The sequence below is a fragment of the Dromiciops gliroides genome, chromosome 4, assembly GCF_019393635.1.
Source record: "Dromiciops gliroides isolate mDroGli1 chromosome 4, mDroGli1.pri, whole genome shotgun sequence".
In the NCBI taxonomy this organism is placed as follows: domain Eukaryota; kingdom Metazoa; phylum Chordata; class Mammalia; order Microbiotheria; family Microbiotheriidae; genus Dromiciops; species Dromiciops gliroides.
The window spans coordinates 13,490,819-13,517,850 of record NC_057864.1 but is presented as its reverse complement, the minus strand read 5'-3'; the positions used below and the strand labels follow the sequence as shown (position 1 = coordinate 13,517,850).

Here is a 27,032-nt window from a genome sequence, read left to right as displayed (position 1 = left end):
AGGAACTTGGAAGCCATGCCTGCAAAGAATCCTTTCTAAAGCATCCCCAACAAGTGGCTGTCCAGGCTTTGTTTGCAGACCTACTGTGAGAGAATGCCCATTACTCCCTTGAGCAGCCCATTCCCCTTTGGGACTGACCTAATTAGTAGGGAGTTTTTCCTGACATCAAACCAAATTTGCATCTTAGCACCTTTCACCCATTTCTTCTAGTTCAATCTTCAGTGGCCAAGCTGACTAAATCAAGTCCTTCTCCCAGGTGACAGCTTCTCAGAAACATGTCAACTTGGACAGGTGATTTTGCTGACCTATGACAATATTTGACCAAAAAGTAAAGACAGAGAGAGGTATAATGAAATGAGATGGAGCTAATTGGCCTTTTCAGCCCTTGAAAGCTGGAAAGTTCTTAATCCAGGGGAAAAAATGCATTTCAGAATACAACGCTAAGAATAGTGAGACATACTTGAGAGGGATGAGGCTGAGAAGGCTCCGATGAAATATTCAGTTGCTGCTGGGAACTCAAGCAAGTTTCTTATTAAACTTGCAGAGTTGACATTCTGCCATCCCTCTAAATGAACATCTCCATTTACTGTGACATTGGCAAAGAAAAGTGGTGGCTGCTGTATGAGAAGGTAGCCCGGGAATTCTAATTACGAAGATATAGAAGTATCACTTGTTTCCCTCTTCCCAGCCTAACCGGTGAAGAGGAACTGTTCAGGAAAAAGTGCTGATTTAAATTCTAGCCGTCTCTTCTTCTGTACATGATGTGAGTGTCAGGAGAGGTAATTCCTTGAGACCAATGCTTTGGGAAGTTGGCATGATGGTTGGCAAGAGGCACATGCTGATGGCTTGCTTGGGGTCTTGAGGACTATTTGGAGATCTGGGCTGTTTTTCCTAATGGTGTACATCTTGAATCCAGGAAAGGGATGGTCTTTTCACTCTCTCTGAAGGCCTGATGTTAATATGGTGAATAGGTATGTGGGGCAGTGAGAGATCAGAGTTGCAGGCTGGAGGACAGAACTCATGCCAATGAGCAACACGGATTTGAGCCATTTAAGAATCCAGAAGGTTCCATTCCATTTTGACAACAACACAGTCCCTTGGCAAGACTGAGGGACTAGAGGTGGTAGCAGAGACAGAAAAGTGAATTACCTCAGTGACTCTTGTCTCCAGCCAATGCCAACTAGGATGGAATTATGCAGGAAGTATGGTTGCAGCTAATACACATAAGGAAATGTTAGTAAATACATTCACTGCAGGATCTTGTGGCATGAATTTGGAGCCAGTGGACTTGGGTTCAAATCCTAGCTCTGCCATTTACTACTTGGGCAAGGTGTCCAACCTCTGTGCCTCAGTTCTCTCTGTTGTAAAATGATGAGGTCATTCAAGGGTACCCTTCAGGTCATTCAGTCGACAAGCATTTATTCTGACATTGTGCTAGATGTGGGGGATGAAAAAAGAAAGATATAGTCCATGTATGTCTTAGAAGTCTTTTTATTCTACAAGTACCTTGACAATTCTAAATCTTTGATCCTAGGACCTGTTGCAACCCTGGCACTACTCCTTAAGACCTAGGTGACCCTGCACAAATCCATATATGACTGTATGTATGTATGTATGTATGTATGTATGTATGTATGTATATCAGCCAGGTGGCACCAAAATCCATAGAGTGTCAGGTCTCTGGTCAGGAAGACTCATCTTCCTGAGTTCAAATCCAACCTCAGACATACTAGCTGTGTGATCCTGGGCAAGTCACTTAACCCTGTTTGCCTCAGTCTCCTCATCTGTAAAATGAGGTGGAGAAGGAAATAGCAAACCATTCCAGTATCTTTGCCAAGAAAAATCCAGATTGGATTACAAAGAGTTGGACATGACTGTACAACAACATAGTGTTGTAAGGTTTATCAAGTGCTCTACACACAGAATTTCACTTGAGCCTCACAATCCTGTGAGATAGTTTCTAGGTGTATTATTAGTCCCACTTTATAGTTGAGGAAACTGAAGTTTTAAAAAGTTCAATGACTCGTCCAGGGAGATAGAACCCTTAGGTATCTGAAGCTGAATTTGAGCTGAGACTGAGCTAAGTTAAATAGGTAAGTGACACAGTGTAAACTCATATAAGTCATTATGTCTACTGACCCAAGACCATGCTCCACATGGCATCCATCCTCTACCTTGGCTCTACTTACCATCCTTGGGATTCCCCAGACTCAATATCCCTTTTCTGGACACCACTCCTTCTCCAATACAATTTAAGCTCTTTGAGGGCAGAGACGATCTCTCTATTGTTTTTATATTTCCAGAATTGAGCATAGTCCCTGGCACATTTTAAGTGCTTAATAAATGCTTGCTTCATTCATTCATTCATTCATCCCTGTTGCTAAGACCAGGGCTCTCTCCACCATATCGTATCTCACTGCTTTTATTTATTTTCTGAGAAGTTCCTTCCCAGCCTAAGTTGCCCAAGCTGCCTCTACAGCTTGATGCATTATTACATGCAGTTCAGAGCCATGTACTTAGAAATCAGGACTTCATTGGAATTCTGGCTCTGCTGGGACAGCAAAGAGGAATTCTATATGACTGCCACCCCCCAGGAGGAATAAATAACAAGTGCAAAGCCTGAGAAACTGCTTTTTTAACAAGGTTTCAGAAGACATGGCTACGTCTGAAACCAGGAGGGATGGCCCCTTGCCCCATGTCAGGCACTGATTTCATTTCCAAAAAGCTTGGCCCACAGGGGCCACTGGGCTTTTTCTGCTTCCCCCACAGCCCAAGTGGAACATGAGTCACAGACCCAGACGTTTCCTTTGGTGGTGTTAAATCACTCTGGTTTAGAAGTGGATTCTCTCTCTCTCTCTCTCTCTCTCTCTCTCTCTCTCTCTCTCTCTCTCTCTCTCTCTCTCTCTCTCCCCCTCCCTCCCTCCCTCTCCTCTGTCTCTCTGTCCCCCTCCTCTCTCTGTTTCTCTTCTCTCTCTGTGTCTCTCTCAGAATTCAAAACCACTTTTTATGACTTAAAAATGTTTCCTGGAACATTCAGCATATGTGGGCCACTGGAAGAAGTGGGCCTGAAGGAACAAGCAGTTTTCTGGGGGAGTTCTAGGCCATCACAGGGCAGAACTCTTCCCCGGAAGGTGGCAATCTGTCATTGGCCCCAGGCTACTTGCTTGTTACTTCCACTTATCAGTGGGATGAACAGCATGGAGCAATGGGAAGGGTCCTGGCTTTGAAATCAGGGGTCCTGGGTTTTAATTATGGTCTAAAGGAGGCAGTGTGGTGCAGTAGAAGGCACTGCCTAGATTTAGGAGGTCTTTGACACTTCTTACCTGTGTGACCTAATGCCATAGGTGAGGTTACCATAGCAATAGGACAAAAGCATTGCGAGGGACCAGGGAATTGCATTCCTTATGCAATTGAAAACAAAACAAGAATCCCCTAAACCCTGCTCATGCCCAATTGATCTCATTTCACACTTGGGGAAACTGAGGCCCAGAGATGGAGGATCTTGCCTCAGATGACAGAGAGTCAGTGTTTGAGGAGGGTACTTGAGATCCTGTCTCCTGACTCCTAGTCCAGTGGCCAAGCATAAATCTGGAAAGACCCTTATGAGAAAGTTTACATTTTTCAAAGGAAAGAACATGCAAATAATGAATGAAACAAGGGGAAACGTGAATTGGAACAAAGAGACGAAGGATTCTGAGGGTGGCTTAGAGGGAAGGCCTGAAAATTTGACATGTAAACCATTATAAATCAAGTTTAATGGGTCATTTTGGTATTTAGTATTGCTTGTAATAAACCCTTTTTTACAACTTGGGAAACTTGAATGCATTCTATAAAGGGGAGCAGCAGGGAGGGCCCGGCAGCCCTGGAAATGTGTGAGACAGGGGCAAGGGTGCTGCATTGGGAGTCAGGGGACCTGGAGATGATTTCTGTCCCTGAGACTGTTACCTCGGTGACTGTGGGCAATTACCCAAGCGTCTTGGGCTCCAGCTGTTGGAAGAGAGGACCCTTTCAGTTGGAGGTATATGACCCTATGAAACCCAGGGCCTGGGGTCGGGCAGCAGGAGAGCCTGCCTGGCCTGTCTGTCTGGAGGTCATCACAGGAAAACTCCCAGTTAGGAGCACTTTGCATTCTCTCCAAAGTACTTTTTCTTCTTGCCCAACTCTGAAAAGTTCAGGCATTTTAGGAATGAGCTGTGTCATTCTTAAAGCCAGACAAAGATAGAGGGTGGGTGTTGGTATTCATCCCCATTTTATAGATTAGGAAACTGAGGTTTGGAGGGGTTACTCAATTCACACTGAGCCATACAGATGGGAAGTGCTGGGGCTGGAGCAGGAGCCCCAGGTACCACAACTTCCTCTCCCATCCAGGACACAGTCATCAACATCCAGGCAGAGTGGGGGGAAGGCAAAGAGCCTGGAAGTTAATGTCAGAAGGACAAGCATAGGACACTTGACTTGGAACCAGTAAGATTTGAGTTCAAATCCCAACACAGACATCTACTAGCTGGGTAACTATGAGCTTCTCTCTGTGCCTCATTTATTTTATCTGTAAAATGAGGGTTCATAGATTTTGAACTGAAAGGAACTTTAATTCCAGGACTTTGTAAATGTAAGATTGTGATGATGTAGGGATCGGAGACCAGAGTGTATGGAGGGCAGATAGACAAGATGGTGTTGCATGTGTGAAATGCCAGGAGTTTCAACCATGGGGCATAAAGTGGAGAGGTGTCAATGGAAAGACACAGGGCCATTGGCTTTTACAGTGTGTGCGCGCGTGCGTGTGTACGACAATGATGGTGATGGAGTTTTGTTGATATTATACTGATTTTTAGATACTAGAGCACTACTAACCTAGTAAAAAGAGAAAAAAAAGGTTTTGGCCATATGGTGTGATAAGAACAAATGTCACTCATTGTCAGATTAACTTTATTGTCTTTTTTCATTTTATTTACAATAGTAAAGTCTTAACATGTTTGCCTAGTCTTCATGATTCTTGGCTCATACAGCAAGGCTCTCTGACTTAATAAGATCTTGATTTCCTATCTCAGTTTTTAGCACTCCCCACCCCTCAAAATTACTTTGTAAAGAGAGAGCACATGGTTCCAAAAGTTCAGAAGCCCCACGTAGGATAGAGGGGAGAGAGGGGGTAGGCTGCATGACTGCTCCTTCTGAGTCCCAGGCCTAGAGAGTATAAGTTCCCTGGCCCTGCAAAACCAGCCAGAGTGTGTGTGTGTGTGTGTAGGGTGTCTCTGAGTCCCCAAAACATCTCATTATTGATAATTTTCTCATACCAGTATGTCAACTCTGCAATCCTTTGTATCTGTTCTCTCTTTTGTTTTGGCCTTCTTCCATTCTTCTAAAATACCCGCTTCCTACTTCGCTGGATTCTGGCTGGCTTACCTTACTTTTCCCTCCAGTCTTTGTTCACCCAGTTTTTGTTTCTTATCTCCTTCTTGCCCCGACCCTTATTCGTCATGCATTCTGTGTCTCTGGCTGGCCTAGCTGGTTTTGACTCATCACCTTGCTCTGATCGCTAATACTTGCCTGATTCCTTGAGATGAACTTATCTTCAGAGTACATATTTGGCAGCTGACAGCACTAACGGCCTGTTTGCATGCCCTGTATTGTTCTATTTGTAGGCATAGGGATCGGAAAAGTTGGTGCAGCTCCAACATTGCCAGGGCTTTTACCTCTTCTATGTCAGTGTGAATAACTCTTGGCAGCTTCTTCTGTCATACTACAGCAAAAACATGAAAAAATAATAATGATTATTATTGATGACTTCACGGAAAATTGTTTTCTAAAAAAAGATGTAGCATTTACATGGCACCTTAGGGTTTGGCTTTATAAAGGACTTTATAATCTCATTTGATCTTTACAACAACCCTGTGAGGTAGGGACTATTATTATGCCATTTAACAGATGAGGAAATGGAGGTGGAGGTGAAATGACTTGCCTAGAGTCACACAGCTAATAGCTGTCTGAAGCAGCATGCACACTTGAGTCTTTCTGACTCCTGGTTCCACACACTATCCACTGTTCCACTAAGCTGCCTTGAATGGACCAAAAGTCGAGAACAATCGATATAAAATGTGGCACCTTCCAAAGAAACCGTTTAAGCACGTTCTGGATCTTTCTTGCATTACATCTATTATCATTACTCATGCATAGAACTGAGGATGGCTTTTGAGCCCAAGAAGAATTTTGCCAAAACAATGCATGGATGACATCGAGTTTTAGGTTTCCCTTGAAAAGCACACCAAACAGCTACTTCATCTTACGGACATTTTCTTCAATGACATCAAAATGTCACTTGGATTTGGTAAGAGTCAAATTCTTAATGTTTGTCAAAAAAGAATAGGGATTGAAGGCTTTCAACTTGAGTCATGAGGTCACTTGGACCAATAGATGAAGGTAAAAATACCTTGGTGTTCTCTAGATAACACCCATCAAACATAAGACTATGGAGGAGATAGCTGAGGCTGTGTATATTCAGTGCATGACTGAGCCTTCTTAAGTCAAAATTTAATGGCAAGAACACATTTAGAGCAATGAATACTAACACAATGGTCGTCTTAATATCTATTTCTGGCATGGTAAAATGGATGACAATCATCTATAGTAGTTTGTAACTTGAAAAAAAGGATAACTATTTCTTTCTTTCTTTTTTTGTCAGGACAACAGGGGTTAAGTGACTTGCCCAGGGTCACACAGCTAGTAAGTGTCAAGTGTCTCAGGCCAGATTTGAACTTAGGTCTTCCTGAATCCAGGGCCAGTGCTTTATCCACTGTGCCACCTAGCTGCCCTCCCCCAAATGATAAATATTTCAATAGAAGTGGTTTCTTTTATAATCATATCTATTTTATTTTATGTATTTAATACAATTATTCAGAAAAGGGGCCCATCACCATCACAAGACTTCTAAAGGATGTCCATTAGGAAAAAAAAAGGTTGCAAATACCTATCTTAGACAGTACCCAGTCAAAAACCTATCCAATATCAATGGAGTCAGGGCTCATTGCCTCAAAACAGCTAGAGAGAGATGAACAAACACATCCTTATTTTTTTAAAAAAAGGAAGTGAATTGATATTCTTAGAATACATGGTACACAGTTTGGAAAATTTATAGAAATATTTTTGGAGCAAAGAGTCCTCACTTCACAAGTAAATACATAATAAAAACTGTTAATAGTTTGACACATTTGGATTTGTCGAAGGAAACCAAAAGAAGATTATTTCTACACCAAACCTATAAAAAGACTGAGATTCAAGGGGGATATCAAAAGGTGTTCCATGGGCTACATCTACATGAACTCAGCCGACAGTGAACTATATCAACAAGAGTGTCAAAAAGTTGTTGAGAAATATAGGTTTGCTTATACAAATGGAGGGGTTTTGATAGGAATCTAGAATCAGGTCCTGGTCCCTAAAAATTGCAGAAAAATTATACTTGGATTTATTGGTAAGTTGATCATGCAAAGAAATAGTAAGAAACAGCACAAAAAATTATTGCATTTGAAAAAATGTAGTATATAGAAGATATACCTTGAAAGACATGATCAGATACTCAGAATTATCCATAAGAAACCTATAGATGAGAAACTACCTTCCACAAACACAAACCCCAAAATATCCTGGAAAATTCAATGAATGAATTGTACTGGAAATGGGGCATTGTCATATACAGAATTTGTTCCCCAAAATAATCCAAACATAGTATTGATCCATAACAATTTTAGAACATTTTAAATAGATATATTTCTTCCTATTGAATACTCCTCATCTTCTAACTTCATGAAATGAAAAACTTTCCAAATATAAAGACCTAGCAGAGGAAATTCAAACCCTTTGGGGACAAGGAAAAGATATACCATTCCTGTTATCCTGTCTGCTACTGAAATTGACTCAAGTATGCTTTTAGTGATACTGTAGAAGATGAACTTATCTCCCAATATATTTATTCAATGACAAAAAACAGTCGTTTTATTCACCTATAGAATAATCCATAGAACAGGAAATATAAATGAAGAATAACAGGGTATAGGCTTGTCCTTAGATTATTTCCCCCCCCCCCAAAATGAGAATGAGATAACACTGATAGTAGTGATCCTTATATCTGAAGGAGTCACATAGTGCTTTTAAATTCATTTATAACTTTGCTAAAGATTATGAGGGGATTCTCTTAAGCAGAAATTTGTGGCACTGTGGAAAGGTACTGGCTTTACAAAGAACCTAGTTTCAGATCCCTCCTCTGACAGTTACTCCCTGTGAGTCCTTGGGTAAATCACTTTAATTTACCTGAACCTCAGTTTTCTCATCTGTAAAATGAGGGGATTTATCTAGAAGACCTCCCACATCTGTTACAACTTGGGATCTATTACTCCATTACTAGCTCCATTTTATTGATGAGGCTCAGAGCAAGAAAGCCATTTGCTCAATGCCTGGAGTCAGAGATTGAAGGAATTTAGGGAAGGTAAAAGATGGTTAGCTCTTCTGCTGTTTTCCCCACCATTTAGCAAGAAATGCTAATGTGAGAGGAAGATTTTGTAATAAGTCAGCCACCAAACCAGAAAGATAAGACAGCTATTTTACAAAACTTAACCCATCTGAAGCCATAGGCACTAGAATGGAATGTTGAGGGGTGGAGCCAGCTGGCCTCTGATCTTTTGGAGTAGAGCTGAAGAACTTTGCCCTTCTAGTTGGGGGTGTATGCTGTAAAAAAAATTAATAACTAATCTAATCTGAAAAATTTATAAGTGTACTTATATGAAAAATTATAATTATATGGAAAATTATAACTTTAGAAAAATTGTAATTGGGCCATAAGTCCCATCTGGGTCACCATTCAAATGTAGAAAATATTTTAAATTTACTTGGGGCCAAATCTGACTGGAGGACTAATCTGGGGACTTTTGACTGGCTGGCTACCTGACTGCTATTAACTTAATATGGGCCATTTATAAAATTTCTCCATGCTGCTCTGCTCCCCAATTGATAAGCAAAAGATTAAGAAGCCTCTTAATTAAATAATCAAAGCAGAATTTGTTTATAAAAATCAATGTAAACATTAATGGTTAAGAAATGCAAATTATACAACCTGTCTGCTTTTAATACAATAAGGGCTGTTGCCGCCTCTTGCCTTAGGGTATGCTCCAGCTTTCTTCAACTTTCACTCTTTTTCTCCTTCACTCCAGCTCCCCTGCTTTGCTTTCACTTCTCAGCTCCTTTCTTCTAACTCCAAGCTCTTTTCACTTTGTTGACCCTGCTTACCGTCTAACTTTCCTCTCTGTACTGCCTCCCTGAACCCCTGCGTCTCTCTTTCACAGAACTCCTTGCATTCTCGTAGTCCTTCAGCATCCTTCTTCCTTGCTCTTAGCTTTTTCTCTGTCCCCGTCAACCCCTCTCTTTACATAGCCTCAGTCTCCTTAGCGTCCTTGCAGCAGCCCCTCTTCTGTCTGTCTTCTCCTGCTCTCTACCTTCTAACTGGAAAGCCCTTTCTTCAACCCCTCTGTGCTGACCGTCCCCACTGAATAGCCCTTTCTCCATACTGCTCCTTCCTCTGTATATCTCCTCTCTTGCTTTCTTCTATCCTCCAGAGTCCTTCTCTTCTCCCTTAACTGTCTTCTCCAACCTCAGTGTACCATTCCCCATCTCTCTTGTCAGCCCCCTTTTTATTAACCTTCTCTCCCAGGTGAAACCCAGGCTTGCTGCCCCCCAGGGCCAGCCGAGCCCTGTGCTTCACGAACCCACAGCTAGGACTGGGCGAAGCAAACCCGAGCGTCCTTGAGGGTTTTCCTGGGCCTTTCCACTGTGCAAATGGGGCAGCGCCATGCCATACCTGTGGCTCAGGATTTTCATCTGCGCAGTTTAGCCCAGCTCAGAGGCCTCCCTGCAGCTGAAACAGAGGGGGTTGGGCCCTAGCCCCTCTTACACAGAAAAAACCCCTGAGGGCCTAAAGCTTTTTAATCTCAGCCCAAAGGCAGGGCCCCCAAATCAAAATAAATTCCCACAATGCCTACAGCAAGAAGGAAGGATCAGGAGAAATGCAGATAGCTAGTGGTGAAAACTCCAGCCATCTCTGCCTCTATGGACTGGAATAATCCCAGCTGCCCATGTGGCCTTGGCCTTCGTCACAGTCCTCTGCCTGTCCCCCCTAACCCCGCCCTTCTTGATTTTGTTTTAGACCTTGCAGAATATTAGTTAATCTGGACACAGGGTTCATCTGTTGCCTTTATTCCCAAATCTATGCTTTTGAATTTTTGAATAGAGTATGTCAATTGCTTGAGGGGGCAGAGATGGAGAAACAAATTTAAAAGAAAGAGGGATGGATGCTGAGGCTTATTCTATGGCTGACCCCCCAAGTTTATCCTATGCTTCTTAGAAATGGAGGCCTGAAATCAAAGTCTGGAGATGGGATCTGTGGAGCCTCATTTTAAAATTCCCAACAATAGGACTTGGTATAGAATGCTGTTATTTATAGGGGCTATAGCTTGGAAAGCAAGCATAGCAAATAGCAAAACAAGTAGACACCCCAAACCAAGGTGCCATAAAGCCTGTCAGAGGCCTAAGTGAACAATTTAACTTAATTTTCCTGAGCCAGTCTCCAATCCTTGCTATACAAGTATAGGAAATGGGTTAACATTCACTCTAGACTTCTGATTCATGTATTGTGCTGCCCTGAATCTATGAGCTGAATCAGTAGGCAATTGGCTGTGTGTGTGCGTGTGTATGTGTGTGTATTTGCTTTTTTTTTTTTTTTTGGTGAGGCAATTGGGGTTAAGTGATTTGCCCAGGGTCACACAGCTAGTAATTGTTAAGTGTCTGAAACTGCATTTGAATTCAGTTCCTCCTGAATCCAGGACCGGTGCTCTATCCACTGTGCTATCTAGCTGCCCCTTGTGTGTATATGCTTTAAAAAAAAAAAAGGTTATCCTCATAAGGACAGAGAAGTTGTAAACCAGGGCTTGAAACCATGTCTTCTGATTTCTTTGCTATTTAAATAAATCACTGTATTCTTTTTAAAAAATGTTGGTGTTATTTAGTATTTTATTTTTCCCCAATTACATGGTATTCTTATTGATACAGGAAAACTTTGACTAGGTAAAGACCAACCAAATGCAACCCTCAGTTGACCCTAATTTATTTTATGTACTCATACAATATGTCAGAAGAAGAGAGAGCCCAAGAGATTTATTTAATTCAATCTCCTAAAACTGACTTTTCTACAGTTTTCAAGGGATCATAGATTATATGTAAAAGGTACCAGAGAAGTTCTGTCTGGTCTAACTACCTCATTTGGAAACTGAGACTTACAGGTTTAAGTGACTTGGCGGTTGTTGTTGCTGTTCTTGGTGTGTGTGTGTGTGTGTGTGTGTGTGTGTGTGTGTCTGTCTGTCTGTCTTTGTATCCTCATCCCTTGTCACACTGAATCACACAGGAGCAGGTGGTAATGCAAGGTTCTCTTCTGGGGACTGGAGACTCAAAAAGAAAATTCTTCACAGAAAAGCAGAAACCTTTGCATAAGCAACCATTAACTCCCAAAGTCCTTCAATGGCAATCGGTCCCAAATTTGGGGGCTTCCCCTATAAGCCGTGTCTTCCTCTAATCTTCTTTTCTGAGGACTCCTAAGGGTGTCTCTGCATTTCTCTGAAGCCCCCAGAAGGTGGCTCTCCATGTTGCTTTTTCAGCTGTTTGTTTATGGCTCCCTGCACCTGGCTCCCGAAGCTCTCTGGCTTTGTGATTCTTGCTGACATTTTCCTAGGTCAGCTTAGAAAGAGAAGGTACCAAAGGATTGTCTTAGCAGTAGCTAGCCTGGTGATAACAACTCATGCAGAACCAGAGAATGTTGGAGCTATAAAGACCCTGGGGTCATGGAAAATCCCAGAAAGGATCCTAGATCTTGAGCTGGAAGAAATGTCAGAGGTCATGTAGTCTAATCTTCTTATTTACAGATGAAGAAAATTCTGTTCATGTAAGTGAAAGGACTTGCCCAAGGTCATCCAGTCCTTGAAATCTGACTCTTTTCTACAACATGATGGATAAGGTCTTCCAGGCTGAGCTTGACCATCTCCAGGGTCCTGGGGGCATTTCAAACTCAACATGTCCAAAGTCCAAAAGAGAACTACCATTTCCCTCCAAGCCCTCTCCTCTTCTAAACTTCTCTATTACTGTCAAGGGATAAATAAAGGGGTGTTGGTTGACTGATAGCATAGCATTTTTTTTTTTTGCAAGCTCTAATTGGTAGGGAGCTTTTCATGATATCGAATGGAATTCTTTTTACTGGGACTTTTACTTATTTATTTTGGTTCTCTTTTGGAGCCAAGCAGAGTAAGTTGGATCCTTCCATGTGATAATTCGAGTCTTCTCTAGGACAAATGCCCCCAGTCCCTTCAGCCAAACCTTATGATATAGTCTCCAGTCTTCTCCCCATCCAGGACTGTCTGCCCTCTCTTAGACAGAGCAGAGCTTATCAATGTCCCTCTTAAAATATAGTTCCCATAAATAAATCCCATGTTCCAGATGTTGTTGGACCAAGGCAGACTGTTACTAGTAATGTCTTGGGTATTTCCCCACCTCTGAAAGCTTTCCAGCCAAATCCATTGGGATACTCTGAGAGTTTTCTTTGTCTTGGTGGGGTTTCACATGACTACTGATGCACATGTTTTTGCTTCTTGTTACTTTGGATGGTCCGCGACGATTCTTCCTTCTTCTGTTCAGCATTTAACCATAGGAGGCAGTGTGGGATTCAGGGAAATGAACTATTCATTTGGATCCAAGTTTGGGGCTAACATTACTACCTGTGTGACCTTGAGCAAGTCATTTTTCTGTCTTCATCTATAAAATGAAAGGGGTATAATTAGATGCCAGCCCTAACCCTATGATCCTCTGAAGGAGAACTTGGGCTTGGGAGGCTAAGATGGGGTTGTTAAGGCCCAGGGTAGGTAGTAAAAAACAGATCATATTTTCTTTTCTATTGACTTTTTAAAAAGTATTTAAAATGAATAGTGGCTGATTAAAAATACTATTCACAGGGGCAGCTAGGTGGCACAGTGGATAAAGCAGTGGCCCTGGATTCAGGAGAACCTGAGTTCAAAGCTGGCCCCAGACACTTGATACTTACTAATTGTGTGACCCTGGGCAAGTCACTGAACCCTCATTGCCCTGCAAAAAAAAAAAAATACTATACACAGCATATTGTGCTTATACAGAGTCAAGACTTTTTAAGCAGATTCTAGTCTACAAAAATGTGTCCAGAAAACGTGTGTGCTTCTAACACAGACCTTCAAAGTTCCTGAGGTAAGCTACCAGGCTGAGCTTTCAATATTCCACAACTGAATCATTCAAGACATGAAATTGAAAATTTAATATAGCTAGGAAATACATTCCCTTTCAGTGAAAAATAAACGCATTTTCTTGTCCAAATTAAATATTTTCAGAAGTTTCTTCTTAAAATGATCTTTAGAGTAGAAAGAAGGATTTTCCTATCAGATTTTATATGTTCCAGACTCAGATTCTCTCCTTAAATAGGTCTATATTTAGGTGGGTGTTTATATATGTACTTTAAAAAAAAAAGTCTGCATTAAATATAATCTTTATCTTGAGGGATATTGTCAAAGCTTCCCAAATTATTCTGATTGATTTTATTGTATATTAAATCAAATTAAAAATAAAACCTAAGATGGCTTATGCAACTCATATTCTCCAATTTTTATTCCTAAATTTGGGAGATAGAAAGCACACGGGCATATTTTTCATCTGAAAGGTTCCCACAGCAGTATGTCTACAGCCCAGCATCTTATCTGCAAACATCCTAGTGAAAAGGTTTAGAATTGACATCTTTTTAAAAGAGGAATTTTATCTTTTTACAAGGATCCTTTATGACTAAGTTCCAACTATTTTATATTCAATGGTAAGCCAGGTGATTTCCCAGTGGGTGAAGCATGACTTAAATGTAGAGGATATTAGAAGAAATGGCATGTGTGTGTGTGTGTGTGTGTGTGTGTGTGTGTGTGTGTGTGTGTGTGTGTGTAGGCAGTGATACATATCACAGAGAATGCTGGCATTGGAGGCAATACCTACCTAGATTCAAATCCCTCATGTTGCACTTATTACCTGTATGAAACTGGGCATGCCCCTTGATTTCTATTCACCTCAGGCAACTTCTTTGAACTTAGATAAGTCAAAGGCTGGTGGTAGTATTCTACATTGGCTGAGGTTTTCAACAATGAAAGCTCCCTACAGTGAAGAAACCACACACCCTTGGCATATGTGCATGTGTATGCCTATGCGGATATACACATATGAACACATGTGTGTGCATGTGTGTGTGGTTCATGTATCCTTTCATCAGAGTGCTGTATAATCAGAAAAGGAGGTGGGACAGTCATATAACAAGAATAAGGCATGTTCAAAGGACAGTCTACATGCTCACTGTTAGCCATCAAAATAACAAGAAATGTGGAGGAAGTCCCCTAGTATGTTGGGCTTCCTGTTGATGACTTACCGGAGAATATAGATAAGAGTTACATAAAAAGCACACAGCCCACTCCTTGACTTTTGTTCAGCCTTATCAAAGAAAATAAATAGCTCTGACCCTAGGAAGACAGAGGCCTCAGCTAAAAAAACTCTTGTCTCTCTTATAGCGTTTCTTCCTGCCCCAACAGAATCTGAGTTCCAATAGCTCTGAACACCATCCAAGTTTAATTATCACCCCTTTGGTACATTTGCCTCATAGAGCTGGCCAATCTAGCAGTCAGCTGCTGAAGGGGCCAACAAAAATCTGGACTGAGTATCTAAGTGGGCAAAATGAACCAGAGAATTCTCTTCATTTGGCTGATGGAGACACCCTGTCTGCACAGATAGGGTGCTCTCCAGTGGCAGGTGGCATCTTCTTATGTACTTCTGGATGGTAGCAGGAAGGGAAGATAGGAATCTGGGAAGAGACCAATCCAAGTTTTTGATTCAAATGCCAATTTTGTAGGGGTGGGGTCCTGAACAACTTCCCAAAATTAGTTGCAAGGCTTTTATGTTTTATCTAAAAACTCAGAACTTCTGGTAATGGGTAAACTGCTTTTCTTTCTTCTAGAATATCCAGAAGAGATGGGGCAATCTTAATTGCTGAAATTTTTGTAATTGCTCAATTGTAATAGTAGTGAAAAGTACTTTGCTCAATGTGAATTTGGCATGAAAAAGGCCATTCAATTCTCCTTTCTTATATAAAATGTCCTTTTCAGCTCGCCAGCTATCATCATCATAATAACAGCTAACATTGATATGGTGCTTATTATGTGCCCTAAGTGCTTTGCAAATCTTGTCTCATTTGATCCTCACAACAACCCTGGGAGGTAGATGCTATTATTATCCCCATTTAACCAATGAAGAAACTGAGGTAGACAAAGGTGAAGTGACTTACTTGTCCAGGACCACAGAACTAGTTAGTGTCTGTGGCTGGATTTGAACTCATATCTTCCTGACTCCAGGCCCAGTGCTCTATCCACTATGACACCTAGATGCCTTATCATTTTTCTTCTTGGCTGATCTAGAAGGGAAAAAAAAAGTGTGTGGGGATGGGGAATGGGAGTCCAAGTTCAAAGTTCTCCCCTCACACCCCATGCAGGCTTAATATCTTCATGGACTTTGAGGCCCAGATCTTGTTGGTTCAAATAAATGCAGCTTCGACACTTTTCATCTAAAAAATGCGGATATTAAAACTTGTTTCATAGGTTTAGTGGCTGTGTAGAGTTCTGGGTAAAGCCTGTTGCAAACATTAGGGTGCTACAGAAATGTAAGTTACTGTTTTTCCATTTCCATCAGAGCTGAAACCTCACATTTTTCTTTTAATTTGTTTCTGACTTTCATTTTTAAATAAAGGCAGTTATGTACCTTTAAAAGATTCATGGGCCAAAGCCAGTAATTCTGGAGGTTGAATTTGAAGTGACTCCTTTTAAAAAGCCTCTGGAAAGTCTTTTCCTAGGAATTACTTTTTCTCATCTGAATTCTGGAATGACCTAGGAATAACTGGCTCTTTGGTGATATGCTGCACAGATTACTGAACCTAGTGGGAGCTCCAGCTTGCTTCCTAGACAGTTCCTAGACAGCTGGAGAGAGGAAGATCAGAACAAACTAGTTGCTCTTCCTCTTGTCTCCCATTTGCTTCTATCACATGATTTGAAAGTTAGAAGGGACTCAGGTTTTCTGGTTGAGGATAGGGGAAGGGTAGGGAAGGAAGGGGTTCCCTTACCAGCAACTTGCCAATTGTGTATCCAGTTACTTTGCTGTCAAATTAATCTGATCACCAAGTAGCAGGGGCCTGTTATGTTATAATATATGTTGGGATAGACAATTCCTGCTGCTCAGATGGGCCATTCTAATTTGAAGGAGATGACACATTCTTTCTGAAGTCAGAGGAATTGGGTTCAAATCCCACCTTAATCTTATTGCCCATTTGATATGGACAAGTCGAAAACTCCCCGGCCTCAGTTCCCTCAAATGTAAATTGGGAGAGTTTGCTCGGTGACTTCTGAAGACCCTTCCAGCTCACAGTGAACCTGTGATGTGACACTGTCCTGCTTTTTCAAGGCTGCATATTCCATGGTCTCTCTTCCAATGTATAAACTAGTTTCTTATTTCCAGAAAAAGGTCTTCCTTTGGTAGGGTCACGGGATGGCTTAATCTTCCCCTTTTGAAAGACTATGCAGTTGTGGGCAGTTATGTCAATTGCTAGTGTTTGGATTTGCTAAGAAAATATCTGGGAGCCTCCACCCTCCAGTTTGTTTGTGTGGTTTAAGGCAAGAGGGGAGTCTGCAGGCGGACTGCCTCTACCTGCTTAGGGTACCCACACGTCCTTCTCCATTCCTCCCATTCCGCTCCCTTGGCCGTCCTCCTCCCCTCCCACTCACATCCCCCCTCCCAGAGCCGCCCTTCCCCGTAGCCTTCTTCATTCTCTCCCCGGTGCAGCGCCAGGAGAGGCTTCTGCAACCTAGCCGCGGACACCTACGGGATTGCTTCCGGGCACTCCGGAGCTGGAGGGCAGCTGGCCCGGGGCCAATAGCCAGGAAGGGCCGGGCTCCTCCGCTCGGGCTTGGGCTCGGTAGGCGGGCGGTGGTTCTTGCAGCGGCGGCGGCGGCGGTAGCGGCGGCAGCGGCAGTAGCAGCAGCAGCAGCAGCAGTGGCGGCAGTAGCAGCCAACACGAGCTCTTGCTTCTCCCCCCCTCGTCCCCCCCAGTCCTCCCTCCCTCTCTCCCTGGCCCGCCCACCAGGCGTCCCGTGCGCTCCAGCTCAGGCGGTTCCATTGCCCGGGGATCCGCGCTCAGCCCAGGGCGGAGGCTTGGCGTAGCCGGAGAGCAAACCGTCTCCTAGGGCGTGGGGAGGAGCCGCACGCCCCTGCACGCGCCCGAGGGTGCTGGGGGCCTCCGCCTCCTCCTTTTCTTTCTCCCTGTTTGCCCCCCAACCTCCTCCCCCTTCCCCAGGAAGGTCATGCACCTGTGATTTTCTTCCCCCCTGAAATTCCCCTTCCTTCTTTGCCTTCATCCTCCCTCTGCCTCTCCTTTCTTCGTGTATTTATTTATCCGCTCCCCACTCGCCTTGCCCATGAGCCTTCTCGGGAGCTACCGGAAAAAGACCAACAATGATGGGTACGAATCTTTGCAGCTGGTGGACAGCAGCGGTGACTTGGGCACTGGGAGCGGAGACGGAGGCGGCGGCGGAGGCGGTAGCAGCAGCAGCGGCGGCGGCGGCGGCAGCAGTAGCGGCGGCGTCAGGCTCGGAGTGACCCCGGTAGCGGCAGCAGCAACTGCAGCGGTAGCAGCTAAAAGTCCCGCGCGGCGCCCACCGGCCGGCGTCAGCACCATGGACAGCTCAGGTGCTGGGCCCGCGGGGTAGTTGGGCGGGGAACCGAGTTGAGTCCGGGGTGGGGTGGGGTGGGGGAGGATGGAACCTGCGGCCCTGCGGGGCATCGCTTTACCGACCCACCTGGGAGGCCCTGCTCCGCTCTTGTCTCTGCCCCCGCCCTGGCCCGTTCAGCCACTGGGATGGGACCTGGGGAGATCTAATACCAGGTCACCCCCGTCTCCAATTTCCCCGGTTCAGGGAGCGAGGAAACGTTAGATGTGGCCAGGGGCCCTGCAGCCTGCAAATTGCGCCTCTTAATCTCCCGGCTGGTGAATACACCACCAGCTGGGAGGGGGAAGGGGAAGGGGAAGGGGAGGGGAGGGGAGGGGAGGGGAGGGCGGGCGAGCTGGGAGGGTGGCAGAAGGGCGGGGAGCAGTCGCTGCCTTAACTCTGTCTGGCCAGTAGCTGAGAAGAGGGGAAAGAGTAAGTATCCTGCTTGTTTTCAGAGTCTTTCAGCTGTTATCAGAGCTAATGTTATTCTTTGCAATCATGGAGAGTAATGTGCCATATTAACTCTCCTGCCCACTCTGTGCAATAGCTTTTATTGAGCACCTCAGAGATGGATGCATCTTTATAAAGAGCTTTTTAGTGTTTCCAAAACATTTACTTCTCCATTCTTGTGCTTGGCCTTTTTATATTTGTATCCCTTTACCTTGCATACATTTATTTTGTAGACCTTTAAACGTAGGCGAGATTGAAAAGCCTGGGGATTTCATATCGAGCTATGCAATTAAGCATCTTGAAAAGCTCTGGTAGGAAGCTGAATCTTTCTAGCTAAAGCTGTGTCCTTAGCTAAATGAAAGTTTAATCTAAGCATGATGAATGTTGGAGCTCTTTGGCTAGAGGGGAGTTGTTTAACTCTGTAAGCTACTGAGGTCGGAAACTTGTTTTTACAGGGGTGATTCATTCTAGGAGGCCTTAGATCTCTTGTTGGTATTGGGAATTTTAATACTGGAAGCCCGAGGAGTCCTTTGGATAGATTACTGCTGGGGTCTTTTTCAAATAGAGCTGAATTCAATTTGGGCAGTTTGCATGTGGAAGTAATTATTTGTTTTAACAAATTGATAATCACTCTGGGAGCTAATTAGCTCAGTCCATTACCCCACCCCCAGATTTTTTTTTTTAATATGCTTTGTTGTAGTTGAATTTTACTTGCAAAGCTTTCCTGTAATAGAGATAAGGTATCCAATCTGCTTTCCTGAAGTCCTGCTTTTTAAAAGGCAAAAATCACCCTTGAGGCCCTGATGGCTCAGGGGTTAGTTTTTGATGGGGTAAGGGTGTAGTTCATGTTCTAGATTAACAGTAGCTGAAAGTCTTTCACTGTCTTTTTGATGGTAGTAATGAGGATGGAAGAGCTTTGCTAGAGAAAAAAGGAAAGCTTGAAAGCTGGCCTCCTTTTGATGTACCCAGGGCAGAGGTTCTTAACTGGTTTGTGTGTGTGTGTGTGTGTGATGGCTCCGTTGGGCAGTCTGGTGAAGTCTATGGACCCCTTCTCAGATTAGTGTTTTTGAAAGCATAAAACAAAATACATAGGAATTACAAAGGAAACCAATTATATTGAAATACAACTATCTATCAAAATACTTTTTAAAAAAAGTTCATGGACTCTAGGTTAAGAACTTCTAACCTCGGGGATGATAGCCATTATAGATTTTGCAAATCTTGGGCTACCTACATCTTTGAGGGTGCTTGTTATCAATAAATCACACATCCTCCATGAGTCCAGAGAAGGAGGAATGCATGGCTTTGAAAAATTCATGTATTACAGCAAACCATTTAAATTAAGGGTGCTGTAATGCCCATTCTACTTCTGACATGGTTTGGTCCTTGGTTTTGGAGAGAGGACATGCTGCAGTGTCATGCACTGGGTTTATCATTCAATCAATGGTTTTATTTAAAAAAAAAAACCTACTTGGTGAAGCTACTGTGTTAGGAAGCTGGGAATACAGAAGCAAATAGGTAGTTTCTGCCTTTGACATGTGGCAGAGTCCTAGCTTGACCCCTTACTACTTTCTGACCTTGATTTGAAACCAAATCACTTCAATGGGCCTCAATTTCCTCATCTGTAAAATGAGAGCACTGATCTCTAAGACCTCTGTCTAGCTCTAAATCTGTGATTTTATGAACAAAGATTATTATTATTGTTGTTGTTGCTCTTATTTGTATCCCCATTGCTTAGCATAGTGCCTAGGATATGTTAAACATTTAAGAAATGTTGTTACCTTGCCTTGATCTATAAAATGGGTACAACAATGACTGCTCTGCCTACCTCACTGGGTTACTGGGATGTAAACAGGTTTTAAACTGCAAGGCACCATGTGAAAGTGAGCTATGAAATGCTAACACAGGATGTGAATATCAGGGGCTATTATTTTTTTCTGACCTTGCTCCCTTCCTCTGTTTTCATTAATTTCTAGAACAGATGCTCTCTAAATAGCACTATGTCAAAGGGAAAGTGTCTTAGAGGACTAGCCTTAGAATCTGGTCCATCTGAACCTGACTTTTGCCTTAGAAATTTACAGGCTGTGTGACCTTGAGCAAGTTGCTTAACTTCTCTGACTCAGTTTCCTCATCTGTAAAATGAAGATAATCATAGCACCTACCTCTGGGAATTATGGTGGATCAGATGCAGGTTTAGTGCCCTTCTACTGGAATATAGTGTCCTTTCCCCTAAGGTTATCTTGGCTTTTGAGGTTATCTTCCATCAACTCCAAAATTATCTTGTATAAACCCATTTATCTCTCCATTAGAACATAAGCTCCCTGAGGGCAGGGACTTTTTCTTCTAGGAGCCTGTTGATTGTCAGTGCTCAATAACTGCTTGCTGGTTGCTTGATTCCCAGATAAAGGCAACTTCTAAAGATGGTGTTTTGCACAGAAGGCATCTGATGTTTTAGCCAACCTTGCTGTCCCATATTTTTGGTCTGTGGCATGAGATGTGAATCAGAGGATGACTCTTGTTAGACAGGGTGTGCCTGGGAACCAAATTAATAAGATGACTTTTGGTCCCTGAAATATTCTGAATTTGGGTTCAGATGCTCAGTTCCTAAAATACTTAAAGATTGCTTTGGGTGGGAAAGCAACATAGAAACTTTGGATTTTTGCAAAAAGTCTTGTAGCAACACTTTTTGTGGTAATGGAAGGGTGCCAAATCAGTGCAGTGAGAAGCAGATAGAGGAATGAAATGGAAAAGTTATCTTTAAAAAATACTGCCCCAAGTTAGGCTTTAGCATAGTCAACTTTGCAACCTCCCCCTCTCCCGCCCCCCCCCCCAGATATGACCTGTGTAACCTTGCACAATTTTTGAGCTAAAAGGGAAACAGGGAGAAGAGATGGTGCAACAATAATATAGTAAGAATCATCCCAACAGTAATAAAGAGCTGACAGTTATTTCCCGAGTCAGGTGGGACATAGTTTCAAATCCTCCATTTGAGACCATCTGTGGGACCCATCCTCAAACAAGATATAAATCTCAGCTGCTCTTGTACCATGCTCCTGATCTAGGTTTGAATCACCGACTTTTAGAGCAAGGGATCACTTAGTCACAGAAGAACAGAATTTGAGAGTTGAGTTGGCTCAGCAGCCATCAAGTCTGATCTAGCCCTCTTTATAGCATAAGTGACAAGTGGTCAGCAAAGCCCCAAACTTTACAAATGAGGAAACTGAGGCCTATTGCTATTTTTCCATCTAGGTCTAGCATCCTCTGACTGCTAAGTGACATCACCTAGCAACCTAATAAGAGAGCCAGTTCTAAAAAGCTGCCTCAGGCTTCTCCCAATGGGGTGTTGCCTCTCCAACTCCTTCCTGACACCTTCTTTGCCTTCCTGTTCTAAGACTTTAGTAGAAGTTTCCAACATCTTAAGGAGAAATAAAGCATAATTTTTCATTTCTTTTATCATAGTATAGCTAAATTTTATATAGTACTTTAAGGATTAAAAGCACTTATATATAAATTATACATATAAAATATATAAATGTAAACATAAAATTTAAATGGGATATCTAAGATAATTGAAATTATTTACATATTTAAATTTATTAAATTAAGCATCTAGGTGACAAGGTGGATAGAGTGTTGGCCTGGAGTCAAGAAAGCCTGAGTTCAACTTGGGCCTCAGCCACTCACCAGCAGCATGACCTGGGACAAATCACTTAACCTTTGCCTACCTCAGTTTCCTAATCTGTAACATGTAACTGTAATCATATAATTTTCCTCCCAGGGTAGTTGTGAGGATGGAATGAGATAATATTTGTAAAGCTTTTTGAAAAGCTGAAAGCACTATATAAATGTGATCTATATGTATTTATACATAAATATTAATATGTAGAGGAGCTTAATTATATATATACACACATATATGCATGTGTATATATGTGTGTATGCATGTATATTTCACATGAGTGTACATGAATACATATACATATATTTATAGATGAAATCTGATTTAATCCTCACAGCACTCTTGTAAGGCTGGGACAATTTAAATGACTTACCTAGGGTCATAGAGCTAGTGAATGCAGTAATTTTTTTTTTTTTTTTGGTGAGGCAACTGGGGTTAAGTGACTTGCTCAGGGTCACACAGCTAGTAAGTGTTAAGTGTCTGAGGTCAGATTTGAACTCAGGTCCTCCTGACTCCAGGACTGGTGCTCTATCCACTTTGCCACCTAGCTTCCCCGAATGCGGTCATTTTTAAAGGAAACACCTACAAAATTGTGATCCAGATGCCTTGGAGCAGCTTCTGGGAATAAAATAACCTGTTTTGAAGTGAAGAGTTTTCCCCATTGGGTTCCTGGAGTAGCCCTTTCTTGGGTCCTTGGCCCCACAGGATAAAAGCTGATATTTCTACAGCACTTCTATTCATCAGCTCATCCAAGCTTCCCAGCAACCCTCATTTTAGGGCTTATTTTCTGCTCACTTGGCAGGAGAGGAAAGTGAGATGAAGTGACTTGAAGTCACATAGTAATAACATTTCCATAGCTTGGGGCTCCCCCAAAGTACTCCTTCTCCTGACTCTGAGCCTTGTCCCTGCTGGGGCTCTCTCCCTCCTCACTGACAGTGCTGGTATTCCCTGGTTTCCCCCAAGTGTCAGCTAAAATCTCCCCTTCTGCAGGATACCTTCCCTCTGAGCCCACCTCCAACTTTTCTTGTCTGTATCTTCTTCCTACCTAGTGGTTCTATCTTGTCTCTTCCCTTAGACTGGGAGTTCCTTGACTGCAGAGACTGTTTTTTGCTTTGCTTTGTATTCCTAGTGCTTGGCACAGGGGCTGACTCACTCACAGCAGGTGCTTAATTAATGCTAGTTGACTAATTAACCCCGTAAAGTGGAAAGTTGTGACTCAGGAGTTAGAGGACCTCAGTTCGAGTCCTGGCTTACTCCCCATGGACCTTAGGTGAGTCATTCTTCTTTTGGCCTCAGTTTCTTCATCTGTAAAATGAAGGGGTTGGACTGGATGGCCTCATAGGGTCCTTCCCGATCTGGGTTTATGATCCCATGATCTCTCTGGCCCTCATTTTCCTCTTGAATAATGCAAAGATTGGAAGTTAGGGCTTCTTAACCTGTGGTCCCTGAATTTTTTTTTTTTAGTGAGGCAATTGGGGTTAAGTGACTTGCCCAGGGTCACACAGCTAGTAAGTGTTAAGTGTCTAAGGCCAGATTTGAACTCAGGTGTTCCTGAATCCAGGGCCGGTGCTCGATCCACTGTGCCACCTAGCTGCCCCGGTCCCTGAACTTTTAAACAAAACTTTATTGAGAACTGTATTTCAATGTACTTGGTTTCCGTTGTAATATTATGTATTTTATTTTATATATTTTGAAAACATGATTCTGAGAAGGGATCCATGGGTTTCCCCACCCTGCCAGAGGAGTCTGGGACATACAAGAAGTTAAGATTCCATAGGACTAGATGGGCTCTGAGGTTCTCTTCCACTCCAAATGTAGGAGCCTGGATCCCCATACAGCACACTACATCCATGCTCTCCTTTGAGCCCCATTACAGTCCCATGAGCATTTCCTACAGTTTTTTAAAAAAGTCCTGTATTATAGATGGGGATAATTGGGAAGTGAAGCACCAGGAGTGTGGGTCTCTGATACGTGCAATACATACTAGACCCTAATGAGAAGGAAAAGAGACTTGTTAGGAATTAGGGGAAATTTTCACTAGAGAGAGCAAGGGAGGGTCCATGGTTGATTTTGGTGCTTGTTTAGGTTGGGGATGGGCAAACTATTAGAAAGGAGAATGAGATCATTGATGGAAGGTATTTGTTCCACTGTGGAACACCAACAACACTCATTTTGGCTGCTGTGAGTGAAAACGTGCAAAAGTTTCGTCCCAACTGATGTGCTCATTTCAAGCACCTATGATTCTATCAGTGTGGGAGTTGCCTGTGCTAGTATAGATTCACACCCTTCTTCTCCTTAGTAGATGGGTACGTGATTTGCTGGGTCCCCAAAATTTCATGAATTGGTGGCCAATCCTCTGGTGGTAAATGTGTTGGAACTTAACTAGACTGGTCTGTGGGCAGCAAGCATGGGCTATGTTTGTTCCAAAGGTTGTAGCTGAGCCTTCCCAACTTGATGGTTCCTTCTTAGAGAATTTGCTTCAAAGACATTGACAGTGGGAACCCAGGGTCACCTGCACACTCCCATGAGGCTTCAGAAGTTGACTGACAGCTTGGGGAAAAATACTGAAAATGTAGACTCGAGCAGGATCAGGTCAGAGGCAACAAATCACATACAGTATTGAATAAGGTACCGAGATACTACGATGCAGGGGGGAAGATGCAGAGTTGGAGGGCCCGGGTTCAATCCCAGACTCTGACATTTTCTACCTGGACAAGGGACTTTGGACAAGTCACTTTGCTTTTTGGGCCTCAGTTTCCTTACCTGCTAAATGAGGAGCTTGAGTGAAGAGGCCTCTAGGATCCCTTCCTGGGCATGTGTTTTTCTTTGTGATTCCATAACCTTGACTGTCTAGTCTCACTTTAAATTTATGCTCTTAAGGTGATTCAGTCTTGGAACCATCTTTCTGTTGAAACTTAGCAAGTTTATTAAATCCTGCTTGGCTCGTTAAAACTTGTTAGATGACATCTCTTTCATGAGATGTTAGGATTTAAACTCCAGGACTTGGAGCTGCTCTGGTCCCACCCCATCTGGGGAGGCTGGAGTTCAGAGAGAGGGGGCAATGACCAGTCCATCAGGGTCACAAGGATAATAAGGGGCATAATTGGAGTTTGAACTCAAGGCCCTCCTGATTCGGGGACTGTTGCTCTCTCGGCTGCCCCTGCCCTGGGAAGATGCATATAGAGCCATGGAAATTCACACAGAGCCGGGGGTTTGGAAGAAATGAGGTTAGGCCTAAAATAACTCAGGCTGTAGGCAGCATGGGGCTTTGGGGTGGTGACTGTTAAAATTGGAGGATGTGGCCTATGGTGCAAGGACTCTATGTCTTCAGGCATTTCATCTGTGTGACAGACAGTGAAAGGGTGGTAAATTTTGGGAGGAGTCTTCCCAGTGGCTGCTATTATTATGTTACAAATATAAATATTTAGGTATTAACAACAACAGAAATTTCTATTGGGCAGCACAGTGCAGAGAGAGTTGGTCTTGGCATCAAAAAGATCTGAGTTCTCACTGGCCTCTCACACCTGATGGCTGGATAAGCCTGAGCAAATTCCTTGACCTCTCCATGTACTGTGGGATGGGCAGCATAGACATCCCAGCAGGAGCTGCGTGGAGGTGGATGGAGCATTTTCTCCCTGGAATTTCCCCACATGAATGAAATCTCCTAGCTACTCCCCTCCCCCACCATGTTTCAATGCGACATTTAGGCAGTTTGACATTTCCGAAGCCTTTTGGACATTTTACCTTCTTTTTGCCTCAGAGTGATTTGGTGAGGCTGGCACTTTGGCATCTGAGGCGATATCTGAGGAGGAGGAAAAACCATGAAAGGAAGTGAGCCCAGGGGTCTGCAGGCTGGTTGTTGAGTGAATGGAGTGAGGGGGGGCTATTGCTTTGCAAAGAGCCCTGAATTTACCCGGAATCTACCTGGAGTGTCTCCACTAGTCATTGAATCCACTCTTGGCTAGGCTACTTATTGCCCTTCTTGAAAACCTGGTGTGGCTCCTATCCATAGAATGGGGAGAACGACACTTTCAGCCTCCCCTTTGAGGAGGCCGTGATGCCAGCCTTTGGTCAGCCATGGAAGGCAATGTAGGTGTGAGTTAGTTGTATTGTCAGGGAGCAGAGCTGCCCTTTCTTCTTGGCCAAGCCCTGGTCACGTCACCTGTGGAGTGTGGTGTTCAGTTCTGGATGCCACATTTTAGAAGCTAGGGGCAGTATGGCCTAGTGAGTAGAGAGAGCAGGTTGGGCATCAGAAGAAGGGAAGAGAAGGAGGATTTATTAAGCACCTACTATGTGCCAGGTACTATGCTAAATAAGCACTTACACTTTGGAGCCATACTACCCTGGACAAGTTATTTAGGTAACTCCCTACTGTATAAATTGCTGATATGGAAAGGTGGAGGGAATGGCTTACAGGGACCTCCCTACCCTGATGAAATCACAGCTTTAGGCAAAAACAAACAACACAATGAGCTTGAGAAAGTTCGAAAGAGGGTGATCAAAATGATGAGGACTCAAAATCTCAGGCCCCAAGAAGATCAGTGGAACGAAGGAGGGGTGCTTAGTCCAGAGAAGACTTGGAGGAGCCAGACTGGCTGTCTCCTGGACTGTACCAGGATCCTCGAGATGGAAGAACAATGACCAATGGAACCCCCTCATTGAGAAGTGGGACTTCGAGGATACAAAGGCAGATTTTCCCCAAATTAGAACTTTCTCCAGGTGGAATGGATTACCTCTAGAGATGAGTGCCTTTCTGAGAGGGAATGACCACTCACTGGGGAGGGCAGACTGTGGATCCTTTTTGTTTTTGTTTTTTTTTGTGAGACTGGATTTTGAGTCTTGAATTAGACTGAACCAAAGCCTGAGGGCCTGCCCAGCTCGGATATTCTGGAATAACAAATTATATGATTACATATCAGACTGACTAGAATAGGAGTTCTTAATCTGAATCTAATTTACTGAACCTTGACCTGAGTGCAAATCTGGCTTCAGTCACCAGCTGTGTGACCCTGGACAAGTCACTT

At 43.2% G+C, this 27,032-nt stretch overlaps 1 protein-coding gene across 4 annotated transcripts in view; it reads left to right on the top strand.

The window, feature by feature from the left end:
• DNAJC6 (DnaJ heat shock protein family (Hsp40) member C6) overlaps window positions 1-27,032 on the top strand; it is a 194,229-nt gene that overhangs the window by 54,661 nt on the left and 112,536 nt on the right. For 3 of the 4 annotated variants that reach the window (XM_044002152.1, XM_044002153.1, XM_044002154.1), the window contains one exon: window positions 17,649-17,859. In XM_044002152.1, the coding sequence (XP_043858087.1) occupies window positions 17,847-17,859 (13 nt within the window). In that variant the 5' untranslated portion in view covers window positions 17,649-17,846. Of the gene's footprint in view, window positions 1-17,424; window positions 17,860-27,032 lie in introns of those variants that run through there. The other variant, XM_044002151.1, reaches the window with a different exon arrangement.